The 22,911-nt window shown below is 39.4% G+C and overlaps 1 protein-coding gene across 2 annotated transcripts in view; it reads right to left on the minus strand.

Annotated features, from left to right (window-relative positions):
• Positions 1-1,429: 1,429 nt before the first annotated feature.
• The window catches only part of CHST8 (carbohydrate sulfotransferase 8), a 152,363-nt gene continuing 130,881 nt past the window's right edge, over positions 1,430-22,911 (minus strand). For both annotated transcript variants that reach the window (XM_027663757.1, XM_027663755.1), the window contains exons 3-4: positions 5,219-5,256; positions 1,430-2,844 (exon numbers count right to left, since the gene is read on the minus strand). In XM_027663757.1, the coding sequence (XP_027519558.1) occupies positions 1,696-2,844; positions 5,219-5,256 (1,187 nt within the window). In that variant the 3' untranslated portion in view covers positions 1,430-1,695. The remainder of the gene's footprint in view (positions 2,845-5,218; positions 5,257-22,911) is intronic.

Raw genomic sequence — 22,911 nt, forward strand, 5'->3', positions numbered from 1 at the left:
CCCAGACTGTTACTGCTGGTCTGAGCTGGACTAGCAGAAAAAGAACTTTGAATAAAAAGGCTGTTTTGTAGTTATGTGAGCAGATCAGGCCTCTGAGTGGGTGGGAAGGTGGGGTGGGTAGGTGATTAATTGCTGCAGCAGTGATGAGTTTGGGCAGACAGGGAAGGGTAACTGGTTTCATGGAACAATGTAAGTTCAACAGTACCTTTCTAATGCAACCAATTTTTCTCTGAACAACGATGGACAGTGTGATGTCAGATATGACATGTGAAGTATCTGTCAGTAAAACTTTCACCACGAAGTATTTTGAAACAATTTTTTCCCTATTAAAATTTTTAAACCCCCAAAAATATATTGGATGTGTCTGGGTTAACTCTGATGCCAATGCATGAAACATCTGTATGAGGATCTGAACCTGGAAACGTGGAACAGATTGAAACAAGTGTTGTTTCTTGGGTGTTTACATTTGTGCAGTGCCTGTGTGTGTTCTTGGTTGTGAAATACAAACTCTAGGAATTACTGGGGAGCCCAGGTTTGGCATTGTGGTAGAGTTTGATCCTTGTTCCAGTATGACCAGTTTAAATGTCATCCTGTCAAGTGGATAAATGACGTGTGAACAAGGGTTCTGTATACAGAATGTGTGAACATTTACAGAGCTAGTGGAAGGTCAAGTATTTGATTCTCACGAGACATTCTGCTAGAGATGAAAGTCTTCTCAAGTACAGAAAATGAACGACTGAACTAAAACACCTGGAATATTTTTTACATGTTAAGTCAGATCTAATTGTTACTAAAATAAGCAAGCGCAAAGCGTTTCCAGCAATGAAAAGAATTACCCTGTTGGGCAGGAAGTGGCATTTATTCTTGCTTGTTATTATGAGGGAAAGATTTGATATTCCTGGTGACTATGAAGATTAAACCAGAGATTTATGTTAATGCAAAGGATTAAAAGAATTTTAATAACACTTATAAAGATGCAAATGTTCGCCTGCATTTTATCTTTTTGCAGATGAATGTGCCATAAGGGAAATATCAAAGGGGGAGAACATCCTCACTCCGAATTGCAACATCTGGTTTAATACTGCTCTCACATGGTCATTAAGTATTAGTTGTTTTCACCAGTGTGTTTTTGAACAGTGGGAGTATGATTAGACTTTTTCTCCCTAACTAACTTATGAGTATGAGGAAGTAGGAATCAGCATCCAGCTTCAAACACATAGTGCCTGTTTAGTGTGTGGCTTCATGCCTTGCAGATTTCAACAAACTGTAAATATTACTTAGTGTATTTTTTCCTTGCTACTCTGTCACTTTCAGACTTATTTTCTAAACAGCAAAGGGCTTGAAATACTGGCTCCACTGTGGAGTTGCCAGCTGTGTTTTCCTGGTTTGAAACTGTCCTCCCAGTGCAAACACAGGCCACACTAGCATGGAAAATTCTGTGCTTTATTTGGGCACCCTAACATATTATACATATATGTACATACGTTTTGTATGGAGAAATTATAGAAAAAATATGATTTGAAAAAGGAGGCAATTAAGGTGAAGGTGTAAACATCTGTTTATGTTCTATTTTGGGTTTTTTCCTGCTCTTCAACCAATTGTTCACTAACACACACAAGTGTATATAAACAGAAACCACCCAGATTTGTTATACAATTCAACTGATGTGACTGTGGAAATGTCCCGACTCTCAAATCAATATAAGTCTTCAAAAGGTTTTGAGTAGTTAAACATCAAGTAATCCATATAGTAGAAGTCGTAGCTTTGTTGTCGTTGGGCAGGAGAAAGCTGTGCAAAATACTGTTGTGTAATTTTAGTGGTAGTTCTTTCTTCATTGGAGTGCCGATCTTTAAACTTGGGGAAAGTTAAATTTTGTGGAGCACCAATTAAGTGCAAGAAAAAGTTTGCATCTTCTTCCATACTTTCAAATTTCCCCACGAAGTCGTAGTCTATTAAACACGGGCTGCAAAGCCTGTTGACATGATCCCAGTGTATATCCATCCCCACTGGCCTATGTACATCCAGGAGATATTGAATGAACTCCTTAAACTTGACTCCAGAGCCTGTCCTTAATGCTTCTTTGGTAGCATTGACCCGGTATCTGGAAATGATGGCTTTTCCAAACACCGGGTGGTAGTAGTTGTTTGGATGCTCAAACTTGTCCCGAAACGCAGATACCAGCTTTTCAAAAGGTTCACGAATAAACAGCATCTTTGTGTAAGTGTTGAGCCTGTGATAAATTCCCTTGTGATCAAAGCCATCCAGCCTTTTCAGGTAGTTCCCGTAGTGCACGGTGTTGTGCTGGATATCTTTTGTGGAAGAAGCCAGGCCATTAAGCACCATGAGCACCCGTTTCCAGTTAGAGCAGCCAGCTTTTGGTACTTCACAGTATAAAACTCTGTATTTATCTTCTACAAATATCCTAGAGACATGATAAGGAGTGATTATTCTCCTGTTATTACTCTTGTATTTTGAACAAGTTTCCCTCATAATCCGCTTCCTTTCTCCTTGGATCTGATAGAGACTTTTCCACTTGTTGTTGTTTCTGTCCTCAGATTTGAGCGTGGGCAGGTTGAGAACAGAGCTGTTCATAGAAATCAGAATTGGGCTCTTTTTAATTATAAACCTCCTCCTGCGTTTATGGAGCCTGATGGCATCAGTTTCTTCACCTTTCTGTTGATCTTTCATAGCAAACATGATGCTGCTTTGCCTTCTGTCTGTGCTTTGAAGCTTGGTGGGCACACTTTCAGATGGCTCTAATGAGTTGCTCTGCTTCACTGGTGCTGCTCCATCTGCAGTATTTTTTCTTAATCTTCTATCCTGGTTATTGCTGGAAACACAGTCCTGATGAGGAAAAAGAGATTAAAGATGTTAGTAAATGAGAGACTGTCACCATTAACAGCTTGCACAACTTCACGTGGATCTTTCGTACATTCTGAGTTCAGCAGAACTGTACAACAAAATGCATTGCCACAAACCCTCAGCACTGTGCCTGCAGTGTGGTAAGGGCTCTGCTCTTGTCACCTTGTTCTGTGCTCACATGAAACTCAAAGGCTGAGATGGACCTGAACTGGTAATTTCCAGTTCAGAATTGGATTTAACTGTGTTTTAGTTAAAGTCTGGCGCACCCAGACTTTCATAGGTACTTTTGTCTTAGGTAAGTTGTCCTTGAAATTTCTTCAAAAGGTATCTGAGTATTTTGAGGACTTTTTTAGTTATTCCCGACTGCCCCTGTTGTCACACAAATCAAAGGTTGGTTTGTTTGTGTGGTGTGCTTCCCACCCTGACCCCCCCACTTCCGTAGTTAATCTTTGCAGTGAAGGCAGTTTTGCACAGTGAAGCCTGACAGGGAAGGGAGGACGTTTGCAGAGCTGGTAAGGTGGAGGGAAGATGTAGAGGGAGGAAGAGTAGGCAGAGGGAAGGAAAAAGGACTGCAGTGAGAACCTGGAGGGTTGGCATGCAGGAAGTAAGTGGGTTTTGTGAGGGCAGCATGAAGGGCACCCCAAAGGGAGCTTTGAGGGAGATGAGCCTGGGAGCAGAGCAGCTGAGACTTGATGAGAGGCAGTAAGGGGTGGGAATGAAGCTTGGCTGGGATTAGGCAAGTGAAAGCTGAGTAAGTAAAGCAGGTCCATGGATAAGGGTTTCTGGGACCTGCTCTTTTTCATTAGGGGGATCTTGCTGGTTAATACTTCTTTTGGCTCAAAGCCCAGATGTGCTCCATTACTTTCTGCTTCTCAAAGCAGCCGAATTAAATCCTGTATAGTCTATGCCTCTAAGACTAAAATTAGGTTCTGGACACTGTTTAAGTACATGTCATCCCTGTGTTGAGGACACCTAGGAGCAGAGTGGCATATGAACCACCAGGGAGTATTTCAACAGAGGAGCAGATGTAGTTGCAGAATGCTTATTGCTGACCCAAAGTACTTAGTGGTTATTTAGAGGGTTTATAGATTCAAATTTTTGATTTTCAGTGTTTATTTTTTCCCAATAGTATTTAAAACTGGCCTAAAAAAAGATATTTTGCAAATTTTAAGGCATACAGTATGGGAATTAGAAGGGTCATGCTCTTTCAAGGTGGCAGATTAAATCTTAATCAATTTTACAAGTCTTTATTGGCTGAAAAAAAGCCAGTACTATAGGTAACAAACTTGTGCTGTCATGGAGGTTACATCTTGTCACATTCTTGTTTAAGGGTCAGACATTAAACAAGTCTCAGAAAAGAGGTTCAATGCTCATTACAAAGAGCACTGGTGACAAAAGAAAAAAAATCAAATTGTATTATTTTGTAGGTGACTTGCTTAAATTGTTGACATACAAAACTCAACACAACAGATCAGTATTAAACACAAGTTTTAGGGTACTGTTGCAGAATTCAGGTTTCTCGTGCTGGCTGCTCTGGTGGTGAAGGTGGTATGTGATGTGCAGACATGATAATTTGTTGTGCAAGACACTATTCAGTTGTTGGGAGTGATTGTTGTACTCTGCTCTTATCTTCAGACATTGTTGCTGGTAGCCAAAGTGCATGTGCTTGTAAATACCAGATCTATTTCTAAATATTACCCTTTGCAGAGTGGTTGTAATTCAATTCCACGTTTACTCATGACACAGCTGATATTTCAAGCTTATCAAATTCAGGCTTCCTAGAAATGTGGACCTTTAATGATGCTGAACCCAGAGTTTTTGGGAAACTCAAATGCCATGATTTGAATGTCTTGTGTCAGAAGGCCAGGCTGGAGCTGCAGAGCTGGGGTGGTGTCGATCACAGGCCGTGGCATTTGGGGAAGAACTGGCAGCTGCACAGTTTTCCTCTGCATATTTTGTACCTGTCCTTTAACTACGAAATCGTGGCAGCTGTTCAGTGCCGACAGCCACTAGATGGGGGAATTTCACCAGGATTCTTCTTGAGCCTGTTTTTAGGTACCTCTCAAGACATTCATTTGATCAGTACCATTGCATACAGAATATTATTATAGGCAAAGTTTACAGTCTCTTTTAGCAATATTCAGCCTAGGAAAAAAAAAACCGTATAAAACTAAAGTTGTGTAGCTTATCACGTTCATATTTTAAAAGGAAAATTTGTATTTCATGGCAAAGCTTTTGATGCATCTTTCCTTTTCAGTGCTTCATCTCTGGTGTAGTGGCCTTATTTGAGCCATCTCTATCTACTCCATACTTGGAATATGGATACAATTTTCCTTATGTACTTCTGAAAACTTACTTTTTTTGGTTGCTGGAATCCCATGTTATATTTTATCCCTAAACAAAGAAAGAAAGTAAAGTAATTATTTAGAAATAAAAAAACCCATTAGTTTCTTTTTTTGCTAGACTGATACCAGTGTGTCCTCTGGTAGCTAAAAGGAAAACAGGAACAAGTTTTGTTAATGCAATGATAAACAGACTGATGGTGAATCATAATTAATGTATATTTCACAGTAACAATACTCCTTGGAAGGCCTCTTTATTTACAGATGTCATAAAAATTGTGAAATGGAGTGATTGTCTCTATGTCCCTTTTACAGATGGGGAAACTGAGATGGAGAAAAGTGATTGCTTAACCCCAGTTTAAAGGCCAGTTGCAGAACAAGAAAGCCATGATTTCAGGTTAGACCCCTAAAAAAAGGCTGTTCTTTGTGTATTTGCCAAAAGTAAGTGTATGATTTCTCCCCCTGCAACTTTGGATAGTATGGTAATTAATCATGGTAACATGGAGTACTCTCCTCTGCTGTAAAAGCACAGCAGCACACAGTGGAGTTATGTACAAGTGGGGTAATGTTTGCAGACTTCTGGAGAGACAAACAGTACAGAGTTGTGTTTTGTCTAATCTTCTGGCTTTCACAGTGATGTTTACCTGAAAACAGAATAATAAAGATGTGAAAATCCTAGATGACAGCTTTAGCAGGTGTGTAGGATCTCTTTACTCTTGCTAACCTCTGCTAAGTGTAACTTTATAATACAGGAATGCATAGTGGAAAACACAAATTACAAAATTTGTTTGGGGCTTTTCAATTGATAAAACTGTTATCATCGCTGTCACTGTTGCTTGAAAACCTCAGTTTAATAACTCTGCATGATGAATCCACAGCCTTTTGGACTTGTTACAGGTAAAGGTAACAAACCCAGGATGAAGTAAAAGCACCACTGGGATGGCTCAGTCCCATCAGGTTGATTTTTGTGGTACTAGGAAAGCACCTTGCAGGATAGTTCACATTGCAACTTATTGCACTTAAAGTAGTTTGGGTGATCAGTTGTGCTTTGTCTTTTAAATCAGATCTACAAACTGGTATTTGTAGTAGAGCCTAAGTAAAATTGCTGTGGTTATTTCTGTGCTCTAAGTGCTCATTTAACAATGTTCATGACGCTTTTGGCTTACGTTTGAACTTTAACTCAACTTGTTAGCAATAAACTCAAGTGAAGGTGGTGTGGGATATTGTGATTCTATGCCTACTAGAAATAAAGGGCATATTATTTTTGCTTTATCAGAAATGAGCTCTAGATATCTTACAGAAGGAGTCTTAAGCCTTCTCCTACCTGCTTCTCAGAAGTGTTCAGCTGCAAATTAAAGTAGGAAGGTCTATACTAAATAGAAACAGAGCTGGCCTTTAGCATCCTTCTGTGGGTTCTGGAGGATTCAAACTGATGCTTTTGCACCAGACTTTAGCAGATGCTACTGAGATGTTATCCAGTTCCTGATGTGATCAGTTGAAAAACCCACATTTATTCTTCTGTTGTGTAATACGCTACAGAGCAACGCAGGAGAAGAAACTGCTGTCCAAAAAACCCAGCAAAACTTGAGCACAGCACTCTGAAAGCATTGATATTAGAGCGTGGGTGATCTGTTTATACCATGAGAATATTGTATTTTTCAGCAGATGTAACCTCTTCTGTCCTGCTAACCCTAAGGGCGTAATTTTAAGCCGTTTGAGCTGCTTGGCCTTTGCTCTAAGGCATCATTAATTCACTGGAGTAGTTGCTTAACTCATAAGATGGGGAAGCTCTACAATTCTGTTCCCTTCCCAAAAGCATTTTGAGCTTTTTACAGTTGGGAACATAAACAGGTGAGGAAAGACTTATCAGGAAGCAGCAAGTACCTTGGATGGAATCAGATACAAATATTGGAGCACTTGCTATGTCCAAATTATACTGTAAAAGTCAGGGTTAGTTTTTTTCAGTTGTGGTCATTTGTCCTGACTTAAGGGGAGCTGTGATACCTTGTAGGAAACCCACACACTTTGTGCAAATTATGTTAAATTTGGTATGTTTCTGCCATGACTTAAGAATTGTTAAAAAAATCCCAGAAAACTGCAAAGAGCAGGCATGAGACCCAGCTATTTTGTGGTTAATTTTGACTAATTATGTTTTTGTAGTAGTGTTTCATAGAGGTAACTTATTTGAGAGATTAATACTTTCTACTGATATGCAGTGCTTTAAAAAAAAATTAAAAAAAATGCTAGTGGGAGATGAGTAACCATTAAAAAAATTTTTTTTTCATTTACTGGCTTTAAGATGTAATCAGAACAATAATTCATGCTTAATGTAAATGTTTGGAGAAGCACTTGCCAATCTCTTCAATGTTTTCTGAATTTGTGACATCTAAATTTGGCTTCTTTTAGCTGTATTTCTCATGATACAGTCTGTCGCTTCAGATTTAAATCTACATGAAAAAACCCTCTTAAATGCAGTGAACTTGGGGAAGTTAGATTGCACAGATCTACTATACTAATCAAAATCCAAATTTAATGTTATGCTACATCTTTACTATCCATGTTTCTTACCACGATGCTATTGCCAAAATGGGAATATTTTTGACCTTAAATAAACCCCTGGTGTCTGCTGCACCCAGTTGAGGGCACTGATTCAGAAATGTTTGGTGCCAGACATGATGATGACCAACATCTCAGGGCTGCTCAAACACAGAGGGAAGAGCTGAGAGACAGAATCCTTCTATCAGTTGTGTGTGGTTTAAGTTCTACTCCCCTTGTGTGACCGTGACTTTCCAGACCTGAGCCTGGCCTGTATTTTGTATCTGCTTTTGTTTTTCATGAAATACGAGCTTTGTGCTCCATCCAGTCCTACCACGTAGTGAAACCCACTGTGAGCTTTTCTTTCTTTTTGTTCTTTTCCAAATGCTACCAGCAACACAATAAAATGGCCTTTATCTTCCTTTTGTAACGTTATACAGTTTTACCTCTCCACCTTCTCCTCTGTCTCTGCTTCAAGACCTAATTTTGTTTTGCCTCTGGTGTTTTTCTCCACTTTGAGACTCAACTACAGCTGAAATATTTTTTAATAAAAATGATAACTTCAAGTCTGCATCTGCAACTCATCCCTTACGGGGCTTCTGTACACAGTGTGCACTGGTTTGCTTCATCTGAATGGATTTGTGAGACGTCCTCTGGAAGGGCTCTTTCTGTCACTTCATGTGTCGTGTCCTATCCACACATGCCTCAGTGTTAGGTCCTTACTCAGAGACAATAACATGTACTTAATTGCAGAATGAGTAATAGGTCAGTACTCAGAATTCTGACAAGCATGAAAAACGTCTAGTTTGAAAATGATTTTCCCCAAAATACTGGTCAGATAATTCTTTTCGAGGTGTGGAGTTTGTTTTGTTTCGTTTTGTTTTGTGTGGTTTTTTTTTTTTTTGGTATAATTTAAAATGATCTCTTACCTTGTACAGTATAAAGGACATGCCCATATCTGATCATCTGATCCTAACTTACTCCAGTGTCCACTTGTTTACACATATGAATTCAATTACTCACTAAAGAAACTTATTTATTTTGCAGATTGCTACCTTGTAAATGATTTGGTTTTACTTACAGATGTAGTGTACACATTTGGAATACTTTTGAAATATAAGAACCTCTAAAACAAAAGCATTTTCTAAAAAAATTGAGACCTTCTTAATAGAACAGACCTTACATGTGTGTATGTTTTCATTATATGCTATGTCCATATCCTTTTCCCAACTTAAATTTGTAGTTTATTTCATTAGGAAAAATGCTGTCAAAAGTTCCATCAAAGCTACACACCCAGGATCTCATTTTGATACAGATGAATTAATGAGGCCAAGTAAAGAAGGGATAGCAAAGAAGTGGCACGTCTGAAACTGCATCAGGAAAGAAGCAAAGCTGTCCAGCAAATCTGTATAATCTGATTTCTCCCCAGTGAGGCTGTGGGTGTGTAGAGTCACCTCCCACAGGTGGGTAAACTCCTACAGGGAATGCTTTGCTTTACTAATACACCCCCTTGTCAAAGGCAGGTTTGAGGGTTATTTCCTCTGCACAGAAGAGAAAAGATGGAATGTTTCTGTGGCTGCTTCCCAGGCTCCAAAGCCCTCTGGAGCTCTGAGGATTTAAGTGTGACTCTTTGATAAAGATCTTCTTTCCCCCCCTATTTTGGGAAGGCATAAGGAGTTCACCAAGCTGCCAATGGTTGGGGTTTTTTAGTCTCTTTGAGCCTTCTTTCATGGGTGAGTTCCTCTTATAAATCAGATAACACATTTTTCCTGGGTTCTTAGCTTTTTGTTTCAATCCTACCATTGCTAAGCATGCAATTTCTAATGTTTAATGCAATCTATTTGAGGGAGTTTGAACTCTGACTCGTGGCTTATTCTAAAGCAGTTGTGGTGAAGCAGAGTACTTCCCAGAAAGATAGGCTTGTTTTCCCCTCTCCTGCACTCGTTTTGTGCTAACACACAATTACTTCCTATTGATCCTGTGCTTTTCAATCGCAGTCAGCTTCAGAGGGGCAGACTTTGGAGCTCAGTGAAGCCATGGGTGTCATTTCTAAACCAGGCTAATCTGTGGTTCCACCATCCCACAGGCAGCAGGCACTGCAGCCTCGTGCTGCTGCACTTGTGTCGTGGGGTGCCTAGGATGGTAGCAGCTTGTGTGCACTTCAGTTGATTAAAACACGATTACTCTGGCTTTTTGTAACTGAAATGACTTTCCATCTTAATGAAGCAAGGGAGTCTCTGGACAGAAGTACTCTATGTGAGGAAGGCAATGCAATTCTGAAGGGCATACCCTGGAAATAATTAAAAACATTCGGTTCATCCATCAGTTTGAACAAGAAAAAATCATAAATCGGGGAGCCAAAGTAGAGATCAGGGCACACATTAAGTGACTTTTAATGTTTGCTGCGTGAGGACTTTCATAGTGTCAAAAACTTGGTATTCCCAGTTGGTTTGTGGTCCCAGGAGCCAATCCTGTGAGCCTGGATGGAGCAGAATTGCACAGAGCCATCATTCTGCAGCACAGTGCTGTGGCTGCTGCCACGGTGTCACTGCTTCCCCCTTCATTCCCCAGTTAACTCCCTTGTAGCCAAGGCTCTTGGTGCAGTGTCCCTCTTGACATATTAACTTAGGCTATCCTACACATGGCTTTCTTTGCCTTTTCCAGTAAGTAATTTTTAGAGTAAAAGATCAGAGTTTGAGCTGGGTACCCACTGTTTCTAAATATGGGTGCCACCTGAGTATAGTGTTTATACCTACACCGTGTTTCTCAGACAAAATACCCAGGCTGTCTTCCTGCTGTTGTTTCCCCCTCATAAAGGCTTTGTGTCTTTTGGACAACCTGCCTTATGCCTGTGTTGCTGTACATTTGTGTTGTGTACTAGTCAGAAATACCATCTCCTGACACCTCTGTTTATTTTTCTGTTATTCTAAACACAGCTTCCTGTGAGAAATAATTGTTTCCATATGGTTTGCCTTGCAAATTTTTTGATTCATCAAGGTGAAACCAAGGAGAGAAGCAGAAACAGAAATGGAGGCATTTTAGAGAGATAAACTCCTTTTGAATCTAAGCCCGGTTAAAGTGTTGCTGTGTCATCCTAGTAAGTCCTGCATAGCTGTGGTGATGTTGGTAGCTGAGTATTGCCTGAAACTGTGGTGTTGGTTTTGTCCAAAAAAATTATAAATTTACATCCAGACTTTGTGTTATCTGTCCTCTACTGCGTTGTTGAGATTGGAAGTTATTTGAAGAATAGATTATTTTATTAATTGGAATTTGGAAACCCTGATACTTCTTTGACTTGCAACATGCTAATGGCACAAATATATGAACCCTTAGAGAAAAACACATACTACTCTGTTTTTTTCAAAATGATCGGATGTTCTAATATATACTGAATCCATCTCCTTGTCTAAATAATCCTGTGACTTAACTTGGGCTGTTTCTGTGGTACATGATAAAGGAAAGGGTCCCTTTGTATTCAAGCTTAATTGAAAGAATAGGAAGAGCTGTTTGTGAATTTATTATGAGGAAGGTATGACTACTTGTTTACTTTGTCTTCTTTGCTATTTAGCCTTACTAATTAGAACTTGCCATTTTCTGACTCTATAGAATTCTTATCGAATATAAATTAAGAAGGCGGAAAAGTCAAACCTGTGCATTCCCCATTCCTTCTGTGGACCTATCCCTGGGAATATTGTTAATTAGCATCATTAGCTTTCAGGCACTGTCAGCAGTTACTTGCAATTTCTACTTAATACCTTTCAGTTATTCTTCATTCTCATATTTAATATTTGCATATTGCCTTCGTAGCATGACTTTGGCAAGGACATTACACTTTTTCAGATTTATTAAAAACTAAAAGCTAAGGTTTAAAATATAGCACTGCATTTATATTTAGTAGCCTGTGAGAACTATTCAGGTAACCAGAGGAGTTTCAGTGAATTTCAAGCAAGCACTTAATGTAATTTGACTTCATGGACCTAGTTAGAATAGATCACCTAGAACCCCAGAAATGTTTCAGGACATTGTGCAGGTAGGACATGAAAACTTCAGTGGTCTTTCTATTGGAGGGGAGACAAAGTAACACAGGTAGAATTTTGGACTGCTTTCGTGTCACTCTGTAGAGATGTTTCTTTGGAAAGAAAGCATTAATATAGAGAGAGAGAAGGCTGCAGGCAAAATTTAAAAGGTACATCTACACAGACATGCCCCTGAGTGCTGAAGTTCACTGCTTTGATAGATTGATTGACTGTAGATCAGATCACACAGATGTCTATCCACATGTTGTATATTATTATGTTACAATCAATTAACTGGAACTGATAAAGTTTCCTTTTCTCCTGTTCTCATAGTTAATTTTTGACACATCTTCTTAGAATAAGAGGTCAATATGGATCATTAAAAAAAAGAGTAATGCTTACAACCTAGCTACAAAACTTGGTGCAAAAGGGGTGATAAGTGGGCAGACTTTGATTCCTGACCTGTGAGAAACAAACAGTTCTTGGAAAGTGAGGTGTAAGGGATTGAGCTCTTTGCCGGGCCTTTTATTCCTGAGCTACTGAAGAGCAGTGGTGATTTGCTGTTAGCCATTTCTCACTGACCATTTCTCTGCTTCTTTGTGGAGGGTTTTCTGTTTCTTGTTAAGGAGTTCACTTGCACTCCTTCAGCCAGATTTTAGTGACTGATGGGTAGAACAGTTTGCTTGCATAAGAACAGTGTTTTGAATTGAATTTCATATCAGTAAGAATAAGGGGGAAATGGCTGTGCTCAAAAACTGACTGCTAACAACTTCCAGGATTCAGGTGATGTTATGTGGTACCCAGGACTTGTCCTGAGCTGGCAACCCAGGTAGGAAGAGTCAAAGTGCTTGTCTTGAGTTCTAGTGAGCTTGATACTTTTTAAAGGTAAGTGCAGACCATTTTAAGATGTTCTCAAACTTCTGGAACTCAGAATTTCCCCATCAGTGGCAGTTTTATGTTCATGTTTTCTCCTTGGCTATGTAAATGACAATGAAAACTGGGAGTGGGTCACCTGGAAAGTCTAAAATGGACATGCCTTGCTGAGGGCACTTAATGCTTCACATGGTGTGTGTCTGTCTGGTAGGTTCAGGTGCTTATAGGACATATGGGTTGATCTTAACAAAGAGCATGTGAGCATTGTCAGACAATTCAGCAGGAGTGGGATTTGGAGGACATTTGCTCTATTAACTGCTGCTCACAGCTCTTATCATTACAAACTAGATATCCCAGGGTCTGATCCATTTGCAGCTTGCTATTGGCATTGGAGGGAGGCCTTTGCTGCCTCTTCCCCTACACACTTCCCAGCACAACTCTTTATCTCCATTCTAGCATTATTTTTCTACCCCCAGCTGACTGCAACTACTTTGGAGTCAGGGAGCACAGGGAGCTGCTACTGAAGGAAATGGCTTTCATCTCTCCACATGGCTCATGTGTTCACTCTCCTAGTCACTGCCTCTGCCAGGTCATTGCATTTTCCTTCCCCTCCTCTGCACAACACAGAAACATGGGAGCTGGCAGAGAAATAACAAAGAAACTGCAGCAGTGGTGTGGCAGTGTACCTGAGAGGTGGGGGAGAGAGAAACAGCCCTCTATGGGGATTGGTGACTGTTCTCTTCATCTACACACCTGGATGAGCTACACTGGTCTTCTAAAGGGATCACACCTGTTATGGCAGGGAGAAAAGGCAGGTATTCTCCATCTGGTCACAATTCCCTGTTTCCCACATGTGCTCCTTCTTCTGCTGCAGGAGCCAGAGGGCTCTGGTGTAGCTGCCTCTCTCTGTCACTCTGAACCACCAGTGGTACCTGAAGTGAGAATCCCTCTGCCACTGCCATGTTATGGGAACACCTGCATTTTTCATTCACACATAATAGCACTTGCTGACTTTTCTAGTACCCCAGTGTAGATTGGTGCATCAGCCCAAGGAGGGGCTGTATGAATTGAAAGATGGAATTGTTTGCATCTACCTTGACAATCCAAATTTGGGATACAGTTGCTATGACAATTGAATCATCTGATTTTGTAAGTCAGTGCATACAAACAGTGAGTAGCCAATTGGTTGCTGAATATGGTTAGCTAGGAATGGAACTTTTATTTAGCTGATGAAAGTGTGTGAATGTGCCTGATTTCACTGATAGCTTTTCTGTGACAATTGTTGTTCAGAGCATTTCAGTATAACCACGGTTCACTCAGTACCTTGCATACAGTTATATACAATTTATTCTCTGTTATGCACTGGCTAAAGGAGCTCTGAAAAAAATCTGCCCCTCTATGTCAGTCTTCAGAGACAGGGTCTGACTGGTGGAGCTATTTCCTGACCACACCACTGACTGGGTGTGTGGCTTACACAGTGGAATTCAGTGTTGTTTTGCTGCCTCTGCTCCAGTGCTGATTAGACCCCAGGACTGTTGAAAATTGTGCCGATACAGGCCTTTACCTGTCTGGCTCTTTGTTTCATCTGGGAAGCAACTCTTGCTTCAGATGTGGACTCCTTACTGAGCTACTCTATATCTTGTTGGGTTTTAGCTGAGGATGCATACAGGCTGCACTCCATGTGTAAAGACCTAGTTTTAAATTAGAGTAGCATATGCAACTCTACTAGATAACCTCTAAATCTCAGTCTTTTGTGTTTATCTGAGTTGCTTATTAATAAATATTTTACCCGTGACAAGTCAATTAATTTCAGCCTTTATTTCCACTTCTGATGTTATGTTAAAGGCATTTGAAGTAATAACTTCATTGTAACTGCAGGTGTCTACTATATGTAAAGGGAATAGTTTTCATCAGAAACAAACCTTTTATTATTTGCAAATCCCATTTGATGGTCTTCTCATGGTCTTATAGTTGATCCATTGGGGGAAAAAGAAAAGAATTTATGTTTTAAATCCACTGAGTTCCCTACAGTTCTATTACTCATTGTTCAGAAACAGAATATTTAAAACCTTGGAATTCCACTGTCTGGAGACTTGCTACTCTGAGAATTGGAACTGGAAGCATGGCTTTAAAAACCCCTTTATTACAGTATTAGAACTGTAGCTTCTAGTTAAGCAATAGTTATTTATGACTATATAGCACTGTTTTTTCAACCATGAAAAATTTGGTCTTTACTTCAGTGGGTACCAGATCAGCTCCTCAGTGAGCAAGTAGTGACACATGATCGATTTTTACAAGTGATGGTGAACTGCTCTGTTCATCTCTTTACACATCTGCACCTTCTCACTGTACCAGCAAGCACTGGGCAGTTAGTGCTGCTCCACTGAAACCACGCCTTTTGAAAATTGGTGTGGGCTTGCAAAAAGTGAGTTTCTTCCTGTTAAATTTTATTTAAGGAAAATATTGGATCAAATTTTCAGTGACTTTTTTGATTTCTGCAAGGCCTTTAGTAGAGAAAAATAAGTATGTGTTTAAAAAATACTTGGAATAAAGTTTTGGTCACACTTTTTCATTTCTTTGTGTCTCTGCCTCAAGAAAAACTAAAACCATCAGGAATATGCATGGAAAAGAACATCACTGCTTCACAAACTCTCCCTGTTTTCCGACCTTTTCTCCTTGCATAAAAAGGGACAGCATTTATAAAACTGTCATAAAGCCCTGTAGGAAAAACTGTAATTATCCAAAAAGTGAAGATGTCAAAAAACATAAGGACTAAGTCAGAAATAAAAATGTTTTTGCATCTTTCTTTAGAATGAATTTAAATGTCTCTGTTTCCTCATGCAAATCTAGCTTTGCTGCTTTTTACCCCTTTTAGATTTTCTTTTTCTTCTGAAGGCGACTTAAGGCCTTCTGGCAGGAATTGGGTTTATGCTCTTCATGCAATCTCAGATTCTGTTTTCACAGATGCTCAAAACTTTCCTTGGTGGAGCTGAAATGAACTCAGACTTGCAGAGGCATGCCACATGCAATTTCAGATAGCTTTTCTGTACTTTTTGCTATACAGGACAAAAAGATTCCATTTATTTGGAGAAAATGCACAGTAGTATGGCCTCAAATCCTTTCCCATAACTCCTTGTGCATTTGGTTTACTTGCACAAAAATGGAATCCTTCAGAGCATATTCCTCAGAGAATCTCTCATGCCAATTACTCAGAGGAACTCCATAAACCTGCATTTTCACTTGCATGGTTTCTGTGTGGTACAGGGCTGATAATCTTATAAGAAGAATATCTTACATTAATAAAATCAAATGACTGAAATTATAGTAAGCTTGATCTGATCTCAATTCACTACCTCTTAAGTGGAGCTATGGATTCAAATTTTGCTTATAAACAAACGAGTCTCTCAGTTGACATAATTTTCCCTCTTTTTCCCCATTAAGGAAAGTGGTAATTGCCAATCTGCTGACAGCAAGTGCTGGAAGAAGCAATGTGAGTGATTTCCTTGGTGACTGTCAAGATTCTTCAGACCAGGGTTTCAAACTACATTTGTAATAAAGGAAATACACTGCGGGAAAGTTTGGCAGTGTGTTCTTCAGCAAGTTTGTGTCTTGCTGAGGTACTGAGCTGGCACTCACTTCTAGCCTAGTAGTGGGGTGTTAGCTTGGGGAGATTGCTGAAAGACTTAAATGATTCATTGCATTCTTTATCTTTACAGATGAGCTGTAATATCCTTAAAGTTTAGATATAGGACCTCTGGTATAGAGTCTGAATGTATTTTTGCAATACTTGGTCCTCAAGAGGTCTTTTCTGTAGTGCCTAATTTTCTACTTTATATTGGCGTGTTTCATGAGAAAACCATTCTGTCAAATCACAAGTCAGAAGATAATGTTTTTAAGTGAATTAATAGAAGAAAAATTCTGAAGTAATCTGCTGTTAGTATCTGGTTATGTATGGGTCAGGCAATTTCAGAGGTTGTTACTGTGCTGGCTTTGGCTGGGATGGAGTTAATTTTCTCCAGAGTAGCTGCTATGGGGCTGTGTTGTGGATTTGTGCTGAAAACAGTGTGGATAAAACAGGGATGTTTGTGTCACTGCCGAGCAGGGATCACACAAGGTCAAGGCCTTCTCTGTCCCTCACCCCATCACGCAGCAGGCTGGGGGTGCAGAAGGGTCTGGGAGGGGACACAGCCAGGACAGATGACCCCACTGACCCAGGGGATATTCCATAGCACGTGCCATCCTGCTCAGAATACAGAGCTGGGGGAACAAGGAGAGGGGGGGATGTTTGGAGTGATGGCATCTGCCTTCCCAAGTCACCACGAACACCTGACGGGGCTGTGCTGAATACCTGCTGCCCTGGGAAGGGGTCAATGAATTTCTGGTTTTGCTCTGTGTGTGTGTGTGGCTTTTACTTTGCCTGTTAAACTGTCTTTATCTCAGCCCTCAGTTTTCTTACTTCTACTCTTCTGGTTCTCTCCCCCGTCCCCCGGGAGGGAGGCTGGAAAGGGAATGATCCTCTGTGGGGTGCTTAGTTGCTGGCTGGGGTTAAACCATGACAGTTCCTTAATGTAGGCAGCACTCACCTTGTGTTTTGCTGATTATGCTTGAAATGCACTTAATTTTCAAGAGTTTGCAACATGGGAGGTTTCAAAGCCCACGTAACATAAAGTTATGAGCTTGACTTGGTCTGCAGGCTTGGGTTCATCACTAACTCTCTGCCTCTGTGTCCCCAGCTATAAAATAGGAAGAATGTGCCCTCCTCAGAGGAGTGCAGTGCATGTTACCAGATTAACTAAGAACAGAAGGGGTAGTGGTGTCCTTAATTATAGTAGTGGTGTCCTTAATTCAGAATGAAATTGCTGATCACAAGCAGAGCTTTTGAACAAATAATTTTTTTTTCCTAACTTCTGCCCAAAAGGATTTCGTGGCACAATCATTTTGTGTCACCTTGTTTATCTTGGAATTTCTTCCACATTCTGCCTGTGTTTGTATGTTAATGTTGATGGACATATTTTTGGCACAGATGTTTTCCCACTGGTCTTACTGTGCATGCTCCTTTGACGGGATAGATTTTCAAATATTATCCAGTTGCTTGGCCTCACATTCTATCTCTAGAGTGTCACAGGGAATAACTAACGTACAGAGTAGAAATATTCCTTGTGAAAGTTAGATTTGTGTATAAATGAACCACTTGTGTGATTTCTAGGTGGGGGCTTGTAAGTTTTATTTGGTTCTACAGAGTATTTCAGACTAAATTGGATGTGGATAGGATATGTGGCTATTATATCAAGTAGTTTTAATGTTCTTTTGAAATATTACTTTCTGGTTATATTCTCAAAATCTGCATTACTAACACTGTTTAAAGTAAGTGTGTTCCTGTAATTTTTAGTTATGATTTCACCTTTGTCAGTAAAATAATTCAAAGAAATTCCTCCCTGTTATATGAAGACTGTGGAGGTCTAAAACTTGCTGTACTATCTCTGTTTAAAGCATACTCCTCTCTGAGTCCTCCAAAAAGAATGAGTCTTGTTTTATTGCTTTGCAGAAATTCTCCCTTGTTCTCAGTGTTCTCCTTCTTCTCTGTCAACACCCTAAAGGCATCACAATAGCCAAAATGAATTTATGCAAACATCTTCAGAGAAAAGAAGTGCCTATTAGGATTTCTAATGTTTTGAATGTTTTTCTGCCTTCCCTTATCTGTATGTGGTTTTGTTTAAGCAACAAACTTATAAATAACTAGAAAGCCAGATGGGGATTTCTTTTGCCTTAAATCTACACAGGGACTGAGGTACCCTGATTCACTTGTTATTGAATTAGAGAATTATTGAATTCTAAACTAAAGGAATACAAACCCCTTGGGTCAGGTAAGGAATGCCATTTGTTTTAATAGGATTTAATTATATTTATCTATATTTAATGTTTTCTTTAACACAAACAAATGTCCAGATATTCATGACATGTAAAATACTGCTACTAATTCAAAACTGTTGAATAAAAATTTCCTCCTTCTATACCTCACCTTTATTGAAATTGAGAGACATAGTAATGAACACATCATATCCTATATTTTTATAGGAATACTGTGGTTTCATTCCAAGTAAAAGTTATCTTAAATGAAATAAAAGTCCATGTAGTGTTTCAGACAGTAAGTCACAGCACTGAGAAGCCAAATCTTGTTAAAGATAATTTAATAAGAGCAGAAAATATTTTAGTTGATTTTTGTTGTCCAAATTCAGAGGTAAAAGTTGATAAGGTACACTTAGGGTAAAAAGCACAACGTGGAAATTGTAATGTCTTTCTGTTTCTCTCTCTTTCTTTCTTTCTCTCTCTCTCTAGCTGAAACTGCTATTTTTAACATACATGAAAGACTTTGGTTTTGAGATTCAGTATTAAAAAAGGTATTCTCGTAGAACCTTATGGAGTTCATAACTGGGTTATGCACTGAGAGCTACAGCAGCCAGGTTTTTACGTGGCTCATTCCTGGTCCAGCAGCTCCCCGTCTCTCAGCAGTGGTGGTGAACCTGCAGAGCAGCAGGGCCATGGGGATGTCAGGCTTGTAACACTCCTGTCATGGGCTGTTAGTTTTCCGTTGATCTTTACAAGAACTGTTGAATCATTTAGGTTGGAAAAGTCCTTTGCAATCATTGAGTCCAGCCATTAACCCACCACTGCCATCCCACCACTAACCACGTCCTTAACTGCACGTCTTTTAAATACCTCCCTTAAATCTGCAAGCCCATAACTCTTTTAAAAAGCATGTAATTAGATAGATATTGAAAGGAAAATCCTGATGATGGCTCTACAAAACCAATAAAACTGCCTTTATGAGCCTTTATGAAAGTTTTTATTGCTCAGAGGGTCTTTGTCTCGGCAGGCAGCGAACCACGTTTGGACACTCCAAACCTGTTTCTCACAGTCATCTCCAGAAGCTGTCGCCCCAGCACTTACAGCACTTCACTCCTGTGAGCATATTTATTTTCTCTTCTAAATTTCTGCCCAGTAAAGTCAAAATACAAAATGTTAAGCATATGTACCTGCTCTCAAGTGTTTCTAGCAAGAAGAAGTCAATGATGGCTCCTGGAAAAGGAACAAGTTTCTTTGTTTCCAGTACGACAGTAGCTAAGACAGTAAACATTAGTTTTCATTAAGAACTTTGCCATAAATCTCAGTTTAATATCTGTTTCAGATGTTCTAGATAAATCCTTAACCTTTCAGTTGTTCTCTCTTGTAATCCTGTATCACTGATGAATCTTGGCAGTGACGAATGGCACTGTTAGACCCTGAAACTACTTCTATTCATGTTCTTCCCCTATGTCTTTTCTTTAGAGGGAGGGGAAAGGGACAGGCCAGCAAGGTCTGTTTGAATACTAATGCCACAGGCAGCATAGTTCTTTTCATTCTTTTCCTCCCCTTCCTCAAACTCTGAGCCTGGCTGCAATACTAGAAGTTGCTTCCTTAAAAAGAAATAAAGCAATTGGTACATTGAAGGATAGAAACAATATGCTTGTCTTGGTAGTAAATTAAGCAATGTTAGATATCAATTAGTGATTCACAGCCTTCCAGATCACTTAGTTCCACGAACAAAGCATGTAAAATTCTGAAGTAGGTAGACTCTCCTGAAGAAGGAACTACCACCTGCCAGTGAGATCACCTGCAATGAGATTTTGTATTTTTGCAATAAATTATCTGAGAGCAGAACCAGTACAAATGAAAAAGTGATGCACACCTTCTTCTAGCAACCAGAAACTCCAGAAATCTGCTCCTTTTTGCCCCACAGGTGGCAAAAGACCTTTTGAAGAGTTACCAGTTGTACTGTTGGACAGAGAACAATTGCCCTACAGGAGGGAGTTAATAGATTTTATGTAGGACATAACATGTCCTGGATGGGAATTCACTTGAACTCTGAAACTTTTGGGTCAGCCCCAAGTTTACCACCACCTGATGGGAAGACTTGCAGACAGGTATAATAAAAATTCAAATTTATGAATAGTGTTATTCCAAGTGTCAGAGTGCAAAGGCACAGGTAGTTAAGCAACAAACCTGTCTTCCCAAGGACAAAACAAAAATCTTGCTGTACTGCTTTTTTCAGTTAAGATCCAGGTGAAAACAGGATTTTGATTCAAGATTAGAGTGTAACTTTTCATGAAATAAAAACACCAGATTAATTTAGAAAACTCTCATTTTGGTAATATTTAATTTCTCTTACAGTGGTATTTTCTGCAATGTATTTTTTTATGACTATCAGAAGCATCAATCATAATATGTTTAACCCCCCAAATCAACCAATCCCCCTGCTCAGTCTACTAATGCAACATGAAGTATTTTAATTTTAATTTTTAATCTTGCGTATTTTCTGTTGTGAAGAAAACAGTGCAGACAACTTAAAAAAATAAAGTCAATGTCAACTATGCAATGTAACAATTTTGTAATTAATACTATTATTAAAGTGTCATGAAAGAGCATAAAACTGTTAGATCTTAACACCTTGAAAATTTTTGGTTGGCATAATGGGAGATAAATTTCAAAACCTGGGTTTCATGTGAAAATGATTGTTTGTGCCTATTCTGCTGTAGTGAGCAGAGGTCCTGATAAGGTTTGTGGCCTGAGCAGGCTGAGCCCAGAGCTGTTTGCTCTGCAGAGTGGACCAGGGAGAGCTGAGGCCACTGCCTGGGACTGCCCCGTCGGACACAGGAGCTCCCAGCTGGAAGGCTGGTGCTCAGCTGGAGCAGAGCAGCACAGAGACCTTTTTGGAGACTGCATCACCCCAGGATGTTTTGAAGTGGATGTGGAATCAGTGAAGAAGAAGGTATCATGGAACAGGGCAAAGAACAGACTCTGTCTTCTGAAGAGAGACATGTCTACAGCTCCAGGTGTGTTTATGAGAGCTGAGTTCATTCCACACCTAAGACCTGGCTCAGTCCCTAAAGTTCCATGATACTACCAGCTCAATCTTATTTCAGGTTATTGGTTTAGTGGGAATAATCTTTCTTAACAAGCTCTCAAGGGTGCCGCAGAACTGTATTAATATTAAGCAAAGAGCCTGGAAATTCTCCATCACAATGTGGAATAGAACAGTAAGGATAAGGCTTTAATAGAATGGTTTTGCTTGTCACAAAAAAAATAATTAATTCTGTCCTGTCTCTTTGAACAATTGCAATGTTTTTTGTGCTATTTGTTAATATATTTAGATTAGATGCTGAAGTGAAAGCCTAAACATGCTGTCATCTTCAGACACACTCAGGCAATTAGAGTGCAGCTTGTGTTATTGTTTTATAATTCAAGCCTAGTGAAGTCATAAATTAAGAGGCTCATTAAATTTTCAATTGTATTAATAGGAAAATTCAACTTATTAAATTCTTTGGTAAGGCCTAATAACAAATCATTGAAAATGCATCTTTGTTTTTTTTTCCTCTATCTTGTTAATCCTCATGGCCCAGATGACCTTCCCTACCTTTAATGTAGGAAAAAGAAGGCGTAGGAACATAAACTGTAAAAAATCCTCTCCCTTACATGGAGTTTAACATTGATCCCCTCTGTCACATTTTAAAGAATCTCTAAATGAGTTCCATGGCTGCCAGCCTGCCCCATAAATAGCTGCAGGGCTCTCAGCAGCAAGGTGCCAGCGTCTCTGTGCTCTGAGCCTGGCATTGACTTGTTCTAGCAGCATTATCAAATAAAGACTGATAATGCTATTTTTATTTGGCAATGCATGACACAATTTGATGCTATAGGTTGAGCTATTTTAAAAAAGGAAGTGTTAAAAAATTTCTGCTTTCACTGAGATTGGAAATAGTAAGTGTATGTATTTAATGAAGCTTGCAAATATGAAACTGCTCAGTGAGCTAAGTCTGTACTGGCAGAAATGGCTTCATATCCATTAAAATCACAGTGACTGGATTCACAGTTGTGGTGAATTTTCTTACTTCATGAAGCTTTTTTTTTTAACACCCAATTATGTATATTTTTTCCACTGTGTGTTACTATGTTCACCTTGTAAGAGTACAAGAAATACAGAAATTCTTCCTTCATCTGGATAGGTGTTGTTGGTGTTTAAATTATTCAGTGGTTATCTGAGTTATTGGCAAATTGTAGTGAGGCAGAAATGATCATGAGGAGGCTTGAAATGCTTTGCACATGGTACTCACTCTAGGTAAGCATACATACAGAAATAAAAATATTTGGCTAGATAATTAGAAGACTTCATTGTAAATGTGATTTTTTTATGAACAGTAGACTAACAAGCTTCCTGTTGCCTGTTACCATTCAAAAGAGTGGAAAACTGT

Source organism: Corapipo altera, unplaced genomic scaffold (genome assembly GCF_003945725.1).
Source record: "Corapipo altera isolate COAL_440 unplaced genomic scaffold, ASM394572v1 140b, whole genome shotgun sequence".
Lineage (NCBI taxonomy): Eukaryota > Metazoa > Chordata > Aves > Passeriformes > Pipridae > Corapipo > Corapipo altera.